Genomic DNA, 17,116 nt, shown 5'->3' on the forward strand with positions numbered 1-17,116 from the left:
TTTTGCTCTCAGTTGTTTCAATCAGGCTGAATCTTTGTGTGTCTTGTTTTTAGGTTGTTCGGTGTGACGGGGAACTGTGCAGCCTGCAGCAAGCTCATACCTGCCTTCGAGATGGTCATGAGGGCCAAGGAAAACGTCTATCACCTGGACTGCTTTGCCTGCCAGCTCTGTAACCAGAGGTGAGCACTGCCAGTCTGGCCCTGTCCAAAGTGTGATGTTTGATGGAAGTTATATCAGTTATAGTATGCTAATCATCGGCCCCTCACTGCCTAATTCTGTGCACCTGAGCTTACAAACACCCAACATTAGGCAGTGAGCAGTGCCAGTTATGCTCTTTTGGAGCCATGTGGCATTATCAATGAACTGTTTCACCACTTAAAAGCCATAATCTGTTCATAAAAAACAACCGTATCCATACATCCATGTTCGTACTGGCTTTTACACACACTCTTTTTCCTACTCTAGACTTCTGTAATCCGAGAGTTCAGTGTGTTTAAGCAAACGTAGAGATCTAAGGCTGGATGCACGTGATAAGCATTTTGCGCTTCATTTAGCACAAGGCTGGGCGTACACTGCGGCTTATCACAGCGCTTCAGCATTTTTACGTCATCAGACCAACAATTTGACACTTTACTTGCATGCAGTTTCATAGGGAAAAGCATTTTATTTCATAACAAAACTACACAAAAAGCTCTGGCTATAGTCGTCATTTCAAGACATGAGAAAATAAAGATCTGACGAGCTAATGAAACTTCTTCGCTTTGCCAAGCTGAGACCAAGTTTAATCTTATTACAGAGCTTTGAAGCCATGACGAACGATTCTAGGGATACTTTAGGCTTCATGAAAACATGTTTGACAGGGAACTGTTTTAACCCTCATGTTCTGTTCAGAGCCTCATTGACAGCTCACAAAATACACATAAGTCTCTTTCAATCAGCTTGATAATTTATTAATTCAAGAGGTTCAAGATTTAAGAGATTCAAAAGTTTATTGTCGGGACAAGAGTTTATTGTCAGGCCAGTGGTAGCCTAGTGGGTAGAGCTTTGGGCTGTCAATTAAAAGGTTAAGAGTTTGAATCCAAACAAGCAGGGATATTTGAAAAAAAAAAATCACTGGACTGCACACTTGTATGTGTATATATGACAAATGAAGGCATTCTTATTTTCATATCCACAGTAAACAGTAACACTGAACAACCAATTACAGTGGTACCTTGAAACTCAACGTCAATTGGTTCTGGGACTGGCGTTGAGTTTCAAGGTATTTTTTCCCATAAGGATGTATGGGAAACCTGTTAATGCGTTCCATGGTCCTGTGAACTTGCATATATTTTAGGCTTATGTAAAATAATGGGGTTGTTTTTGACACTTATACACTAAAATAACACAGAAATAAAAAGCTGATTCTTACAATTTCTCAGAACCCCGAGCTGTAACACAAGTTTAAAAGTGAAACAGTGAGGAAAATCCAGCTAAACACAGATACATGTGGTTGCTTTCAGCGTGAATTTGTGTGTTAATCCACACAAATGCATTTGTCTCATATGCACACTTTGATGACGTATTACTGCACTGCTCAAGCCGAGCTCTGAACAAAGCAACTGTTTATTGTTAATTAAATAAACAGTTCTAAAAAAAAACTAACTGAACACATTGAGTTTAGGGGAAATGCTGAGTTTAAGGGTACACATTTCTCTACGAAGATTTTGAGTTTAGGGGACGTAGAGTTACAAGGAGACATTGTACTCTGCATTTCTTCTTTTTCAACTAGAATTAAGTAAAAATTAAATAAAAGAACTAAAAAGACGCAGAATAAAACTATAAACTGGGTTACAATCCATTGTGGGAAAGTACACACTTAGACATTCACACACTCAAATCTAGAGGTAATTTATAGGAGCCGATCCACCTCGTGCATGTTTTGAAGGTGGGTGAAAACCACCGTATTCAAGGAACTCCACGCAATGAGAAAAAATGCTGCCTTTCTTAGAGACAGACAGTGACCAGAGGCATGGGATCGAACCCAAGTTATCAGTGCGACACCCACTCTTAATTTAAGGTTACTTATCTGTTTAAAACCAACTGAATTTTTCTCATTTTCTGTTCCAGTTTTCCCCCTAATCTACTTGTTATATCTTTCCATACAAAGTTAATTGCTGTGTCAATCCACTTACACCGTGAGAGAAAACCATTTGTCATCTTACGACAGATAACAGTGGAAAAGCGAGGTCAGTGTAGCATCCAAACCTTTCACACGAGCTCCAGCGCAGACAGTTGAATGAATACCTTTGTTTTTTTCTCTCAGTTCTTCAGCACACACACACACACACACGTACACACACACTACAAGCATTGCACATCAGAGAAGCAGATTGCTGGCTCTGGTTACGCACAATTAGCACCGGGTTATTGTCTTGCCACTTCACTTGTCTGCCCGAGACACACTCGCCTAATGCAAAGAGTCAGCTAATCTTCATCAGCGAAAGGCCTAGCCTGGTCCACTGGTCTGGCCAGCATTAAAACCTATTTAGACTCAGGCAAATCTTTCTTTTTACATTAGGCCAGCCAATCAACTGTTTAATAAAATCGACATCAGGTCTGTGCTGAGGCCTCTCCACGCTGCTTGCCTGCCCATCACGATTTTACCCGCCCTCACAACAAGATTTATGGCGTAGTGTCTGCGCTAATTGCTGTTGTTTCTCACCCAGAGGCTTAACATCTTTTGCAGTTTCTTAGCTCATTAATGCAGGGATGTTTAAAGAGCATTTATAGGAGCGGTCGAAAGGCCTGGATTGCACAGTATCAACATAAGCAATGGGTATATTTGAGAAAAACAATGAATAAAACTATGCTAGGCTCAGGTTCTTTTCAAATGTGACTTGGAATTTCTGTTTAAAAACTTCTGAATTCAGATTTAATTTGCCTACCATCAAGAGATTGTACATTCTGCCAATGGCAATGCCATAGGGATGCTACAGTACATGACCATGCTGTCAGGGTAAGTAAGTAGTGGCAGTCCTATCAATCAAAGTCGATCTCTGTGCTCATGTGTATAAGCAATTAGCATTCTTTTTTAGCACATAATCTGTCCAGATGTGTATGAAAAGAAAAAAGTGCATAAACTGATTTCAATTACAAGGTGTCACTAATGTCCAATAATAGCCTATATAAGATACATCATGTAGCCAAAATTATGCCAATTGACCCACTAAAATTACGGCTATGACAACCTATGGACGCCATTTTTTACATTTTAAAACATGACTTGCTAGATTTTCTCCTTTTTAGCCACAAATGTTTGTTTGTTTATTTATTAGGATTTTAACGTCATGTTTTACACACTTCGGTTACATTCATGACAGACACGGTAGTTACTCGTTACACAAGATTCATCAGTTCACAAGCTTATAGCAAACACAGTCATGGACAATTTTATATCCAATTCACCTTTAATGCATGTCTTTGGACTGGGGGAGGAAACCAGAGCACCCGGGGGGAACCCACGCAGACATGGGGAGAACATGCAAACTCCACACAGAAAGGATCCGGACCGCCCCATCTGGGGATCGAACCCAGGATCTTCTTGCTGTGAGGCGACAGTGCTACCCACTTAGCCACCGTGCCGCCCCTAGCCATGAATGCATGTCTGATGAAATCAGGTGATGACAACAGGAAATGGCCTGGCTTAGAGTCAATTCAATTGATCTCAGTGGTGTTCAGGTTCTCCCACTTTAAATTCTGCAAACAATTTCTGATTGACCTTGGTTTGTGCAGAGGGTTGTTGTTATGCTTTAATAGGGATGGGCAATCCCCAAACTGCTAGTTGGAAGCACACAGATCTCTAAAATTTCATTGTTTTGTACCATCTGTAAATTTTTGACTCTAAATAAGGGGTCCAGCATACATCAAAATCCTCTCATTATTATTTCTCCTTCACACAAATGCCAAACCCAGATTTGTTAGTCAGAATCCCAGTTGTATGTGAAGTATGATTTAACAGTTGTATTTCCACTGCTCCAGAGCTCTCTCACTTACTGCACATGTTGATCTTAGGTTTGTGTGCTCAGCCATGGAAGCCCAGTCACATCCCTTGCAGTGAATTGGCTCACTAATGTATAGTTGACAAATGCTTTTAGACATTTTAATTTTATAATAATAGACTTGAGTATCATGGTGGCTCAGTGGGTAGCACTGTCGCCTCACAGCAATAAGGTCCTGGGTTTGATCACAGGTGGAGCGGTCTGGGTCCTTTCTGTGTGGAGTTGCATGTTCTCCCTGTGTCCATGTGGGTTTCCTTGAGGAGCTTCAGACTCCTTCCACAGCCCAGGTAAATTGGAGATCCTAAAATTGCCCTTAAATGTGTTTGACACATTTAAGGGCAATTTGTGACTGCCTTGCAATGGACTGGCGTCCTGTCCAGGGTGTTTCTGTGTGCCTTGTGCCCATTGTGCCCCCCACAACGACCCTAATTAGGATAAGCGGCATAGAGTGAATGAGATTGAGTGAGTGATAATAGACTTAACTAGGGCATCTCTAGTTGGTCATAATTTTCATTAACTAAGTGAAAATTAGTGAGTGTATGTCTACATATGTTTCTGTCTTGTACCCAGTGTTTCTAGGTGGCATCAGTATCTATTCTGACTTGTTTTCCAGGATCAAGCTGTTACTAAAATAAAAAATGACTGATAAAAAAGGTTAAAATCCAAGACAAGTTGTCTATTTTACTGCCATGGTTTGTAAGGCTGAGTAAAAGCTTACATACATGTACGCCTGATCTTCTACGTTAGCTACAATTATAAATGAACTAGCCAATTCCAGTTAGAAGCCATGTTTACATGTATTTTAATAACCAGGAGGTACACAAGCTAATCTTAAATACACATTTTCTTAAAGCAGAGATTTCCAGCTGTGTTAGTCCACCTGGTGCTGTCAGTGCAGAAAAGCTGATTGCCTCAGACCTCCGTTGAGAAAGCAGGACTCTGGAGAAATGAACATCGCCAGTGTGATATGTAAATCATACCTCCCCAAATGCCATTTCGGCACGCATAAATTCATTTGTCAACAACTTGACAAGATATTATCTCAACAGACACGCGTACACATGCCGTCTGACACTTCCATACAGCTGTCCTGTTCCTGCCTCAAAAGCTTTTAAAAGGCTTTTCTGTACGCATCTCTCTGAAGGAAAGGAAAATAGAGAAATGGCCAGTATCTTTATTAGACTTATGCCACTGTGATTTGCTTATCAGGGGCTTCCACAGCAGTGCACTCTGGGCAGACTTTCCACATTTGGTTCTGGAGAGGATAGTACAAAGAAGCCAAAATTGAAACTCACAACCGTGAAAATAAACCATGACAGGTTGGTGAAAAATAAACAACATATTTTAATCACCTAGTAGCACGCTCTATAAAGATCTGTTTAGCAGGGAAGCCCAGTTTTTGAGCCAACAGCTACTGGGAACTGGGAGGTAGGTGTGCAGTTTTTTTTAGTCAGACCCAGATTTACTAAAGGTTGGAAAACCTATAAAAGTCCAAAATTGTTTTATTTATCATTTACATGCTATTTTTAAAACGTCAGTTGCTTGTGGCAATTAAGGGCATTTTCACACCTATAGTTTGTTTAAATTGGTCTGGATCAGTTGATGAGTTTGTTAACTTGGAGCGTTTTCCCTTTGTTTTTTGTTTTTTTCACAAAACGCAACATTGAGATGCAAAAGTTGAATGTGGGCAGCTACGGGAAGCCAGTGAAGAGAGTTAGGCAGCTGCATTTTGAATCAGTTGTAGGGGTCTGATTGTGGACATGGGAAGATCTGCTGGGAGGGAGTTGCAGACTCATAACGACAAGAGAGATAAGAATCTGAGTGGCTTCCAAAGAAGGGAATAGTAAAATGAGTTGTAGTGGAGGAACTGGCATGATTGTGTAAGGTTAGAATCATAAGATGAGAAAGACCCACCTCTTCACTAAGCACTTAGGCTGAGAACTAGCTCTGTTCAAAACTAAATAAATAAAATAAAAAAAATCTATCAGGAATTTCTAGCAGGTTTGTATCCTTGGACTGTTGTCTATTAAAACTGGAGTAGTGAAATGTTCACTTCTGTAAGTCACCTGGGAAAAAAGCTAAATGCCAAAAATGTAAATGTAAATGAGAGACTAGGCGTCCAGTTTAAAACAATGATGCTCACCTACAAGGCTAAAAATTAACCAGCCCCAAACTACCTCAAAGAACTCATAGAACCCCGCTCTGTACCACAACCTCCAAGCTCATCTTGCTCATCTTGATCGTCCACACAGAACTCAAGGAAGACTATTTTCTATTAGTACTATTTTCTGTACTAGTGCCCAAGTGGTGGAACAAACTTTCCCTGTCTGTGCGCACATCTGAGCCTCTTACCATCTTCAAAAGACAGTTAAAGATCCACCTCTTCACTAAGCACTTAAGCTGAGAATTAGCATGCACTTACTTATCTTCTGTCTGTCCAAAAATATATAATAAATAAAATAAAAATCTACTTATCATCTAATCATCTACTTATTTATTTTAACAGTGCTTCAGCAGGTTTGTGTCCTTGGACTGTTGTCTACTTAAGCTTGAGTAGGGAAATGTTTACTCTAGAAGCACTTCTGTAAGTCGCTCTGCGTAAGACTAGGCCTTAGCGTGGAGAAAATCTTCAGGAATATACTGTATATGAGCTTGGGCTTACTGTCAAAATAATACCAATATACAGTGGCATACTGATTTGTAGTGTACATAAACTTTGTAGTATAATAGTATGTGCTTTGGGACACATTCCTTGTAGTAAATAGAACTTTAAGACCAAAGTATACGTTAGGATATGACTTTGCTGTTGTTGTACCAAGTACTCTACATCACTATGTCAACTTTTAAATCCACTATTTTTCTGTGATCTTTTTTTTAAAAACAATTGATTTAACTACACATTCAAATTCAGTATACATTAGCTCGATTAGCAAACGGTTTAAAAAATCTGAGTATGTAACCTAATTTCCCTAGTCTATCTGGTGCCTCAACTATTTCATTATCCCGCATCAACCACACATAACAAAAGGCCTCAGCCTTTCAAACCAACGTCTAATCCATCTTTTAAAATGGCCTTCATGCTCTAACTGCGAGTTTGTGATGCACAGAGATGGCTATTGGAGGTTAGCAGGGTTCATATCATGTAATTCTTCTTCTTCTGAAGGGTCAACCATGGCCCAACATTGGTGTTCTGTGGTTAAATGGCTACAATCATACACATACTAAACACACCCCCCCCCGACACACACACACACGTCAGCACAGCCATCATCTCCTTTAAAGCAGGTTTATTAGTCACTGCAGCTCACACAAAAGCACAGCTGAGAGAAGAGAATGTTAGATCGTGTCGATAATTATCCCGATTTCATCTCAGCAAGCTACACTGAAATATGCTGAATAACTGAATGCTTCGCTCAGGTACTCAATAGAAGCCATTTGTGCTGTACATTTTTTTAATAAAAATATGAAACCGAATCTATTTCCCTAGATAAACAAATTGTAAGTCATTCATTCACATAACAGCACGATTTAGATCTGAATGAATCAAAATGCCACCATCAGCATAAGGACAAAACTACTGCTGCGATCTCGAGGTCTTAGGTTTGAATCTCAGCTGTGCTGTTGACCAGCCAGGCACCCGCACAAGCATTATTGGCTGATGCAATTGTAAATGAGAGAAGTGACTAGGCCTCAGTGTGGAGAAAATCTCAGCATAGAAATATATCAGCTTGGTCTTACTGTCAACACCAATATACAGTGGCATACTGATTGGTAGCATACATAAACTATGTAGTATAATAGTATATGGTTAAATAAGCTTTCAGGTTTGAATCTTAGCTGTGCTGTTGACCAGCCAGGCACCCACACAGACACAGTTGGATGCAATTGTGGCTTCTGCTGGCCTGTATACGGGATGGTTGATTCACGGGTAGAGCTGCATGAGTCATGATACATGATACGAATATGTCACTCCAAATAGTGGCTCTCCTCTAAATAGTCATCTATCTATCTATCTATCTATCTATCTATCTATCTATCTATCTATCTATCTATCTATCTATCTATCTATCTATCTATCTATCTATCTATCTATCTATCTATCTATCTATCTATCAGCCATAACATTAAAACCACCTCCTTGTTTCTACACACAGTGTCCATTTTATCAGGTCCCTTACCATATAGAAGCGCTTTGTACGTAGTTCTACAATTACTGACTGTAGTCCATCTGTTTCTCTGCATGCTTTGTTAGCCCTCTTTCACCCTGTTCTTCAATGGTCAGGACCCCCACAGGACCACCACAGAGCAGGTATTATTTGGGTGATGGATGATTCTCAGCACTGCAGTGACACTGACATGGTGGTGGTGTGTTAGTGTGTGTTGTGCTGGTATGAGTGGATCAGACACAGCAGCGCTGCTGGAGTTTTTAAATACCATATCCACTGTATTAGACACTCCTACCTAGTTGGTCCACCTTGTAGATGTAAAGTCAGAGACGATCGCTCATCTATTGCTGCTGTTTGAGTTGGTCATCTTCTAGACCTTCATCAGTGGTCACAGGACGCTGCCCATGGGGCGCTGTTGGCTGGATGCTTTTGGTTGGTGGATTATTCTCAGTCCAGCAGGGACAGTGAGGTGTTTAAAAATTCCATCAGCGCTGCTGTGTCTGATCCACTCATACCAGCACAACACACACTAACACACCACCACCATGTCAGTGTCAATGCAGTGCTGAGAATGATCCACCACCCAAATAATACCTGCTCTGTAGTGGTCCTGTGGGGGTCCTGACCATTGAAGAACAGGGTGAAAGCAGGCTAAAAAAAAGTATGCATAGAAACAGATGTACTACAGTTAGTAATTGTAGAACTACAAAGTGCTTCTATATGGTAAGTGGAGCTGATAACGTGGACAGTGAGTGTAGAAACAAGGAGGTGGTTTTAATGTTATGGTTGATCGGTGTATATTGTGGGAAAATGTGTGTACATAATGTGTGTGTTTTAAAGTGTGGTACATAGACAAGAAGGTTACCTTTGAGCAGTTGTAGCTCAGTGGTTAAGGTGCTGGACTAGTAATCATAAACTTACCAGGTCAAGCTCCATCATCGTCGAGTTGCCCCTGAGCAAAGCCCTTAACCCTCAATTGCTCAAATTGAATTTAGTTATAATTGTAAGTCACTTTGGATAAAAGCATCTGCTAAATGCTGCAAATGTAAATGTAATTAAGCTCTTAACATAATTTAGGCTGCGGCAAAGCTGGTGTTTAGAGATTGCTTTTAATAAAGTATTAATGCTGAAGAGAGTGCCATTCTCTTCCACATTTCTTGCTGTTCTAATGAACATCCCAGACTTTTAAACAATTGTGATGGGTGCTTCTTAGAAGCTATTTTGATGAAGCATAAACCAGACTTCATCCTTAGGGGTTGGATCAGAGTCTCACCACCCAGCTCGGAGTTATTTCCTCAGCGTAGTTAATGGCTACTGGCCTGTCATTGTGTGTGTGCGTGTTAGATTTTGAGTGACTCTAGCGAGCCATTAGCCACAGATTAGAAGTAGAGGAACAGCTAATCGATGAGTCTGTCATCCACTCTGGCCTCATCAGGCCAGTACAGACAGCTCGCCTTGTGCTGATGAGTCTGGCTACCTCTCCCAAGAGGCTCTCTGGGGACTAGCACAGGGGCCCAGGGCATAGATGCCAGGCTCGAGAAGGTCACTAGTACAGGTCACGCTGTCCAAAGCATGGGGGGTAGTTGGGGCCAAATTGGGCTGTACGCTGCCTCAGGGACCAAACTTCTGCGATCCTTGAGCCCAAATGATCATCTCCAAACTCAAAATCACACCATATCACCGTATTGGTGTAGCTTTACTTTGGTTCCGTAGATCTATACCATTTTGATTCTATTCTCTCCAGCTTACACATAGTGTGCCAGCTTTACTTTTATCCCTGCCTATCATTTCACAGAGATGTTACAACTATAGTTAACATGGACCTCCGAGGCAAATCGCAGACGTAGTCATACATCATTAAGTGTGCTGCCGTGGAAGCTATCTTTTCTTCAGCTAGATGGGTCTCGATAGACATATTTATCATGACTGTCAGACCAGAGGGGGCATGTAACAGGCAGGAGAAAGAATTAAGAGGGAAAAAAGTTAAAGAAAGTAAGGAAAGATGGAAGAAATGGAAAAATGTAGCTATAAAATCAGGAAAAAAATTCACTATTAATACAAAACATACCCAGAAGTGGCAGACCTACATTCTCTATTCAAGTAAAAGTACTACTAATCTGATTGAAAAAATATATATGACATATATTCTACTTAAGCAGAAGCATAAAAGTAAAAGCTACTTTATGTCCTTAAAGTAAAAAGTATTTTTTTAAAAGACCCATTCTAATTTTTAAAACAGGATGTCTTTTATTGTGGGTAAGTGGTACACATTATTATAATTGTTATATACGTATATATATATATATATATCCCCGATTTTGCAGTTGAGGAGGGTATATTGCTGCTCACGGCTCCTCCGACCCACGCGCAGCCCTTAACGGAACCGTTTTCCACCCATGCACTCTGCACAGGCACCTCTATCCGCCACTCAGGGTCCTTACACAGTGTTTGAAGACCCCGCCCACATATTCCGGTCATCCCTCCCTGCAGGCACTGCTAATTATGCCTGCTAGATGGTGCCCAGCCGACCGGTGGCAACGCCGAGTTTCGAACTGAGGATTTCAAAATCTCGGCGCTGGTGTGCTAGCGGAATATCCTGCTGCGCCACCTGGGCGCCGAGTGGTACACATTAATGACACTGAGGGCACATAATGGTTTGTACGGCATGAATCAACTGCAAAAATCATACAAAAGACATTATCATCTTTAACTAACCACAGAAAATAAACACGAGGAACCAAAATATACAAAATACTTTGGATTTTTTTTTTTATAAATGCTGCTAAATTGCTCATAACTAGACATGCCAGTATTCAGTAATGCAGTATATTATGATATTTAACTATACTATAAAGCTCTAGTTATCATCGACTCTTTGAAACACTGTCACTGCATTTTAGTCAAACAAACTTTTATCAATATTTTAGAGCAGTTCTTCTTTTAAAGTAATGAAGTGCTTCTGATAAGTAAATTACAGATACCTCAGAAAATAATTAAGTACAGTAAAAAAATACTTGTACTGTTGGTTGGTTGAGCAAGGCCCTTAACCCTCAATTGCTTACATTGTATACTGCCACAACTGTAAGTCGCTTTGGAAAAAAGCATCTGCTAAATGCTGAAAATTTAATGTAAATTATTTTGTTCATGCATTTTCCCCCCTTGTTTCTCCCAACTTTTTCTCCCAATTGCATTACGCTTTCTCTCTACTGATGTTGACCTCCATTCTAAATGAGGAGAGCGTGACTAATACGTGTGCAGTAGCCTACTGCATTTTTTCAGCTTTTGAGTACGGAGAACCACACCCTGATCAGCATTATCCCTCGTTTCTGTGCAGGCGCCATCAATCAGCCAGCAGAGGTCGTAATTGCATCAGTTATGAGGAATTCCCATCCGGCTCCCACACTGTATGAACAACAGCCAATCGTTGTTCATGTAGTCGCCCAGCCTGCCGGATAGCCGAGCTGAGATTTGAAATGACAAGTTCGAAATATCAGCTCTGATGTGCTAGTGTGTTTTTTCCGCTGCACCACCTGAGCGCCTGGATAGTTGGTTGGTTGTTTGGTTTGTAGGATATTTGGTTGGATGGTTGGTTGGTTGTTTGGTTTGTAGGATATTTGGTTGTTTGGATAGTTGGTTGGTTGTTTGGTTTGTAGGATATTTGGTTGTTTGGATAGTTGGTTGGTTGTTTGGTTTGTAGGATATTTGGTTGTTTGGATAGTTGGTTGGTTGGTTGGTTGGAGCAGGAAGGAAGAAAAAATCTTAATCTAGTACTTAAGTGCTATAATCAGATCTGCACTGTGAAGGTGTGAGCAACAAGGTAGTGTTTAGGTAAAATATCCAAAACGTGCTGCGTCAAACCACACTTATACTGTACAGTGTGCAACATAAGTACAATCTTAAAATTGGTGGCTAAATAATTGAGGACATCATATTGGCTATTTTAAATCACTGGTCTAGTGGCAGGATAGAGCACTTGACTGACTGCTGGTCATTTTAAACATGCTAAAACAATCAGAGGATCAATGACTTTTCAGCTGGAAAAATCAGGTCACGTAGCAAGTGCTCATCACAGGAACACACCCAGTCTAGCCACTAATCCCGTGGAAACTCTGGACACCTCCCCATTTTGAGTTAGCAACTGGAAAATGTGACCAACAATTCTGTAGTGTTCATGAGAAGATGCTACTGATGGAGGTGTGTTGGGGGCTGGCAGACACAAATCGGAGGCCCAACAGAACATGCGCTTATTTAAAAAAATTTCAAGAACTGCAAGACGGTGAGGGCGACACAGGGGCATTTATTGCTGCTACCTCTGATGGGCTGCCTGCAAAATCCGCGTCATAATTGGCACTCAGATGCCATGAGCGATGTTGACATTTCACCGAGCAGAAACAATTTGAAGCCGTGAAAGAGGGTGGCGACGGGACTAAAAGGTGCCGAAAACACAGGCTTTAAATAAACACAGAAGGTTCCTATTAGCGGAGACAGTGAGTGAGAGGAATGGAGGTATGAGAAAGAGAAGGAGGAGGAGGACAGGACCCGAGTGTCAGAGAAGATGGACACTAATAGATTCCTTGGAAGGATGTGTCATTTAAAGAGGACGTTTTTATTGGTGGCATTGACACCATTACGTTAAGTATGCCTCTGCTTTGCGTTAATTACCATGTCAACAGGCACAATTAATGGATATTACCTGTTGGTATTTGATCCCCGTTGATGGCTTCGGCTGTCGGTTGACGCCGTCGCCTGAGACTCAAACTTTTAAAAAGTTTTCAAGAGAAACTAGGGAAGATTAAGCACAGTTTATTCTGAACATTCTTTCTAGCTTGTTATTTTGTTAGAAAAATAGAAAGGTTAACACACTTGTGATCGATTGATCTTTCTATTCCCTAAAACAATGCAGTAGTTCAACATAACATGTTTAAGAGCTCCTAATTGGAGGCCAATGGGCACACAGGGGATTGAAGCCTATTTCATTGTTTGCGCTCCTGTTACGGCCTCAAGCTGAGAAGAGAACTAGTCTTTTAATCTTCCAGCTAAAATGGTGATGCGGGAGTCTCAGGTATAAACACACTTTGAGAAAGAGCGTGGCGAGGCACATGAGTAAACGAAAATGCACACTTGTAGTCTGACCTTGTCGAACTGGCTGTGAGCAAGATAAGCAGCCCTTAGGACAACTCAACACACAGAGGACCTCTTGCTCCAGCTCTCGCTCGCCCCTGTTTTATCTTTTACCCTATTTTTTCTCGGACTCTTTCCACGTCTGCCTGACTCTCTGGTTCTGTCTTTTTTCCTGCCTCTGTCTTACATGTTATTACCCTTCTCACACTCTTTGTCTTTCTCTCCCGGCCAACGTAATCTTCCCTCTAAAAGGTCAAGTAGAGGCCAGGCTCTGATTTATTCATGTAGTAGTTGCAGGTAGCTCCATGCTACTGATACGCCCTGAAGATATGCAATGTAAACAGCACCTTACCTAAGGTCAGGTCAGTTTTATGAGCTTGTACGAACTTTCACTCAGTAATAAAAGAAGCTATGGAAGCAGTGACTAAGGCCTAGTCTATACAAACATGGGTAAATAAAAAAACAACCTTTTTATGTTGGTAGCCTTTCTACACACATTTAAACATCATTTAAATTTTCTCTAACATTTTTACAAATTAAAGTGTTTTTTAAGTTGACCCATAAGCTCCCATATCTATTACATACAGTACAGTATCTAACATTAGCATCCTAGCTAGTCTGTAAGCAAGACCTCAACCAAGATAAATATTTATCATCTATATTGCAAATAAACTAAAAAAAAAAAAAAAACAGAAAACAATTGGCTCTATAACTAACAATTCCAGCCAAATGGGTGAATCCTAAATGACTTATACTTATACTGGTTGCACAGAGCACCAGGCACTTGGATGACACAGCAAAAAATTACATTAGCCCACTACCGCTGGGATCCAGGGTTTGAATCTACATACAGACATTACTGGTTATGTCTAAGATGGGGGGCGAAGCCCCTTGATGGATTGCCGTATTGTCTGGGGTGTGTTACTGCATTGTGCCCAGTGATTCCGGGAAAATGACCCTGACCAGGATAAAGCGGTTGTAAAAAATGAAAATGAAATGAACATTGTGCACCACATAGTGCACGTGTCAAACTCAAGGCCCGCGTGCCAAATCCGGCCCGCCACGCCATTTTATGTGGCCCGTGAGAGCTTAAAAGACGTATGATTGTCTTAAAATACACTGTAAAATCGTACATAAACTGCATCTCCCACAATGCATGCCGATTTTGTGACCCGCAAAGTGACCGCATCCCACCACTAGATGGCAGAGTTTTCACATCAGCGTTTAACTGAGGCAGTTTTCCAAAAAGTGATGTTAAGAAATATTTACTAATAATCCCAAAATGTACAAGAAGAGAAAATTGAAGCAGAAGGAGGTAATTTAATGAAAGATGGGAAAATGAATACAAGGATCCAGGGTTTAAACCCACATTGGTGCTCTCAGCCAGTCAGACTTCTATGTATAATTATGATTGGCTATGCCTGGGAGGTTGAGGTCCCTCAATGGATTGGTAGGGTACCAATCTGAATTGCAGACCCATTGCTGACCAGAAAGAATCGATGGTAATACTTTGGTGTTACTTTGAATTCTAGATTGCATGTGACGTGTAAAACTTGTAAGGACTTCATTCTAAATTTTAAGCTTCTAGTGATTTACCCTAATGATGCTCATGAAGTGACCATTGTGACTTACATATTTAATAAACCTCTCTTTTTTTCTGTCTGTCTCTTCATTTCTTAGGTTTTGCGTAGGAGACAAATTCTTTCTGAAGAACAACATGATTTTGTGTCAGACAGACTACGAAGAAGGGCTGATGAAGGAAGGCTACGCCCCGCAGGTCCGCTGACCCCTAGGCGATCCCTTGACTCGTTATGGAGAGGGCTGGAAGATGACCTGAAAGACAGTCACCGAAAGCACTCTCATCTTTTCCAGCCCCTGTCCATGATAATGTACATAAGAAAAGCCCAACTATGGGGCATTGCTGTACAGAATAGCCATAAAGACTGGTTATAAGTGAAGGTTTTTACAAATCCACCAGAGCAAACTAATGCTAGTCTTGGGACATTGATTTGGCTCTTTCTTCTACCCTGCATCCATACCTACCCAGCTTTTTAAAGCCAGCCCAACCTAAGAGCTAAAAGCTCCACTGTAAACCTATAGACACACATTCAACCCTGCAAAATGCAACAATTTTAGTAGATCCATTTCATTTCCATTAAATTGAGGACTATGAAAAAAAGCAAACAGTCAGTAGATTAAAGTGCAAAGGGTAAAAAGTGTAGTGCTTTGGGCTGAGAGCCATGTGAACATCTCAGGTTCAGGTGGGTTCCTTATTTATTTTAGTAAAGAAAAAGTGATTGGCAGTCATCATTCGCCTGGTCCAGCCGGTCCATGTGCGATCGCTACACAACTTAATCAAAATTATACAAAAGCTTTGTATCAAACACAATCTTTAGAATTTATAGAATGGATTTTTGTTGGGACACTGTGGGGATCTGAATGGATATGTGGGGTCTGTTTAATTCTTTTATATGGTGTATTTATTTGATTCTTTTCTCTTTTTGCCAGTGTGTATCATACTGAGGCTTTGTCCTTGACATGTTTATACTTGAATTGGATCACTGTCCGGTTGCCGAGCCTCTCGTCCTGCACACCGATACTTGTGCTAGTATCAGTAGACCAAGTCATAACCAAGGGATGTTTGTGGAACCCTTGTAACTCTTAAAGCTTGGGGCTTTTTTTCTCTTTGAGAGGCACCGAACTAAGTGCAAATCAGCGCTACTGTACCATGCTTAAGCAAAGTTTACCGTCAGTTATGGACAAAGCCTAATAAAAAGAAACTGTTTTGTAAATGTTGATTGTACATATTGATTAAAAAACCTTTTTGCTTGCTGTTATATAATGATTTTCTTTTAATGTGTCACTCAGCATGAGATGTTTATTTTTAGGATGTGTAAATACTGTACTGTAATCATTTTAAGCACAAATGTAATACAGTTTTATTGTGTTACTGTGTGTCTCGGTGGTCTTTTTCTCTTCTTCTTCACACGTGTCGTGTCCTTGTGAGGCGTTTGAGTCGCCTGGCTTACGCCTCCATCCATTTGCACCTCCGAGTGTTTACTGAAGCAATTTAGGTTAAGTGCCTTATCGAAGGGCACAAGTATAGATGCAAAGAAGCCAGCGGAGGCCCCTGCAGTCGCCACTCCATTAGCCTAGCCACCAGACCATGCTATGCTCTCTGCTCTATGATTGATCGTAAGTGCAATCATTTTTGTCAGCCATTTGGTTGTCATCGCAACTCAAAATTTGCCAACTCCTTCCTCCCCCACCTTACGCTGAAATGCAGAGAGTTCAGAGAGAAAAACAGATCTGCCAGGGAATCTGTCAGTGCTAAAGTGCGTTTAGTGGATCAGCTGAATGGAGGAGTGTAGATAAACACCTACAGCTAAAACGTTGGGGCTTTTAATGTATTGTTAAGTGAGAAGAATGCAGCAGAAAGTGGCTGCAAGTTGATGCCTGCTACTCAAGTCTTAGCAAACTTGTGCGAACTTGAAAAATAAATTTATTAGACAAAAATACACTGATCAGCCATAACATTAAAACCACCTCCTTGTTTCTACACTCACTGTCCATTTTATCAGCTCCACTTACCATATAGAATGCATTTTGTAGTTTCACAATTACTGACTGTAGTCCATCTGTTTCTCTGCATGCTTTGTTAGCCCCCTTTCATGCAGGACCACTACAGAGCAGGTATTATTTAGGTGGTGGATCATTCTCAGCACTGCAGTGACACTGACATGGTGGTGGTGTGTTAATGTGTGTTGTGCTGGTATGAGTGGATAAGAC

General features: G+C 40.9%; 1 protein-coding gene across 2 annotated transcripts in view; it reads left to right on the forward strand.

Annotated features, from left to right (window-relative positions):
- lmo3 (LIM domain only 3) overlaps positions 1–16,277 on the forward strand; it is a 70,916-nt gene extending 54,639 nt beyond the window's left edge. For both annotated transcript variants that reach the window (XM_062995879.1, XM_062995871.1), the window contains exons 3-4: positions 54–179; positions 15,008–16,277. In XM_062995879.1, the coding sequence (XP_062851949.1) occupies positions 54–179; positions 15,008–15,113 (232 nt within the window). In that variant the 3' untranslated portion in view covers positions 15,114–16,277. The remainder of the gene's footprint in view (positions 1–53; positions 180–15,007) is intronic.
- The last annotated feature ends 839 nt before the right edge of the window (positions 16,278–17,116 follow it).

The sequence above is a fragment of the Trichomycterus rosablanca genome, chromosome 1 (genome assembly GCF_030014385.1).
Source record: "Trichomycterus rosablanca isolate fTriRos1 chromosome 1, fTriRos1.hap1, whole genome shotgun sequence".
In the NCBI taxonomy this organism is placed as follows: Eukaryota; Metazoa; Chordata; class Actinopteri; order Siluriformes; family Trichomycteridae; genus Trichomycterus; species Trichomycterus rosablanca.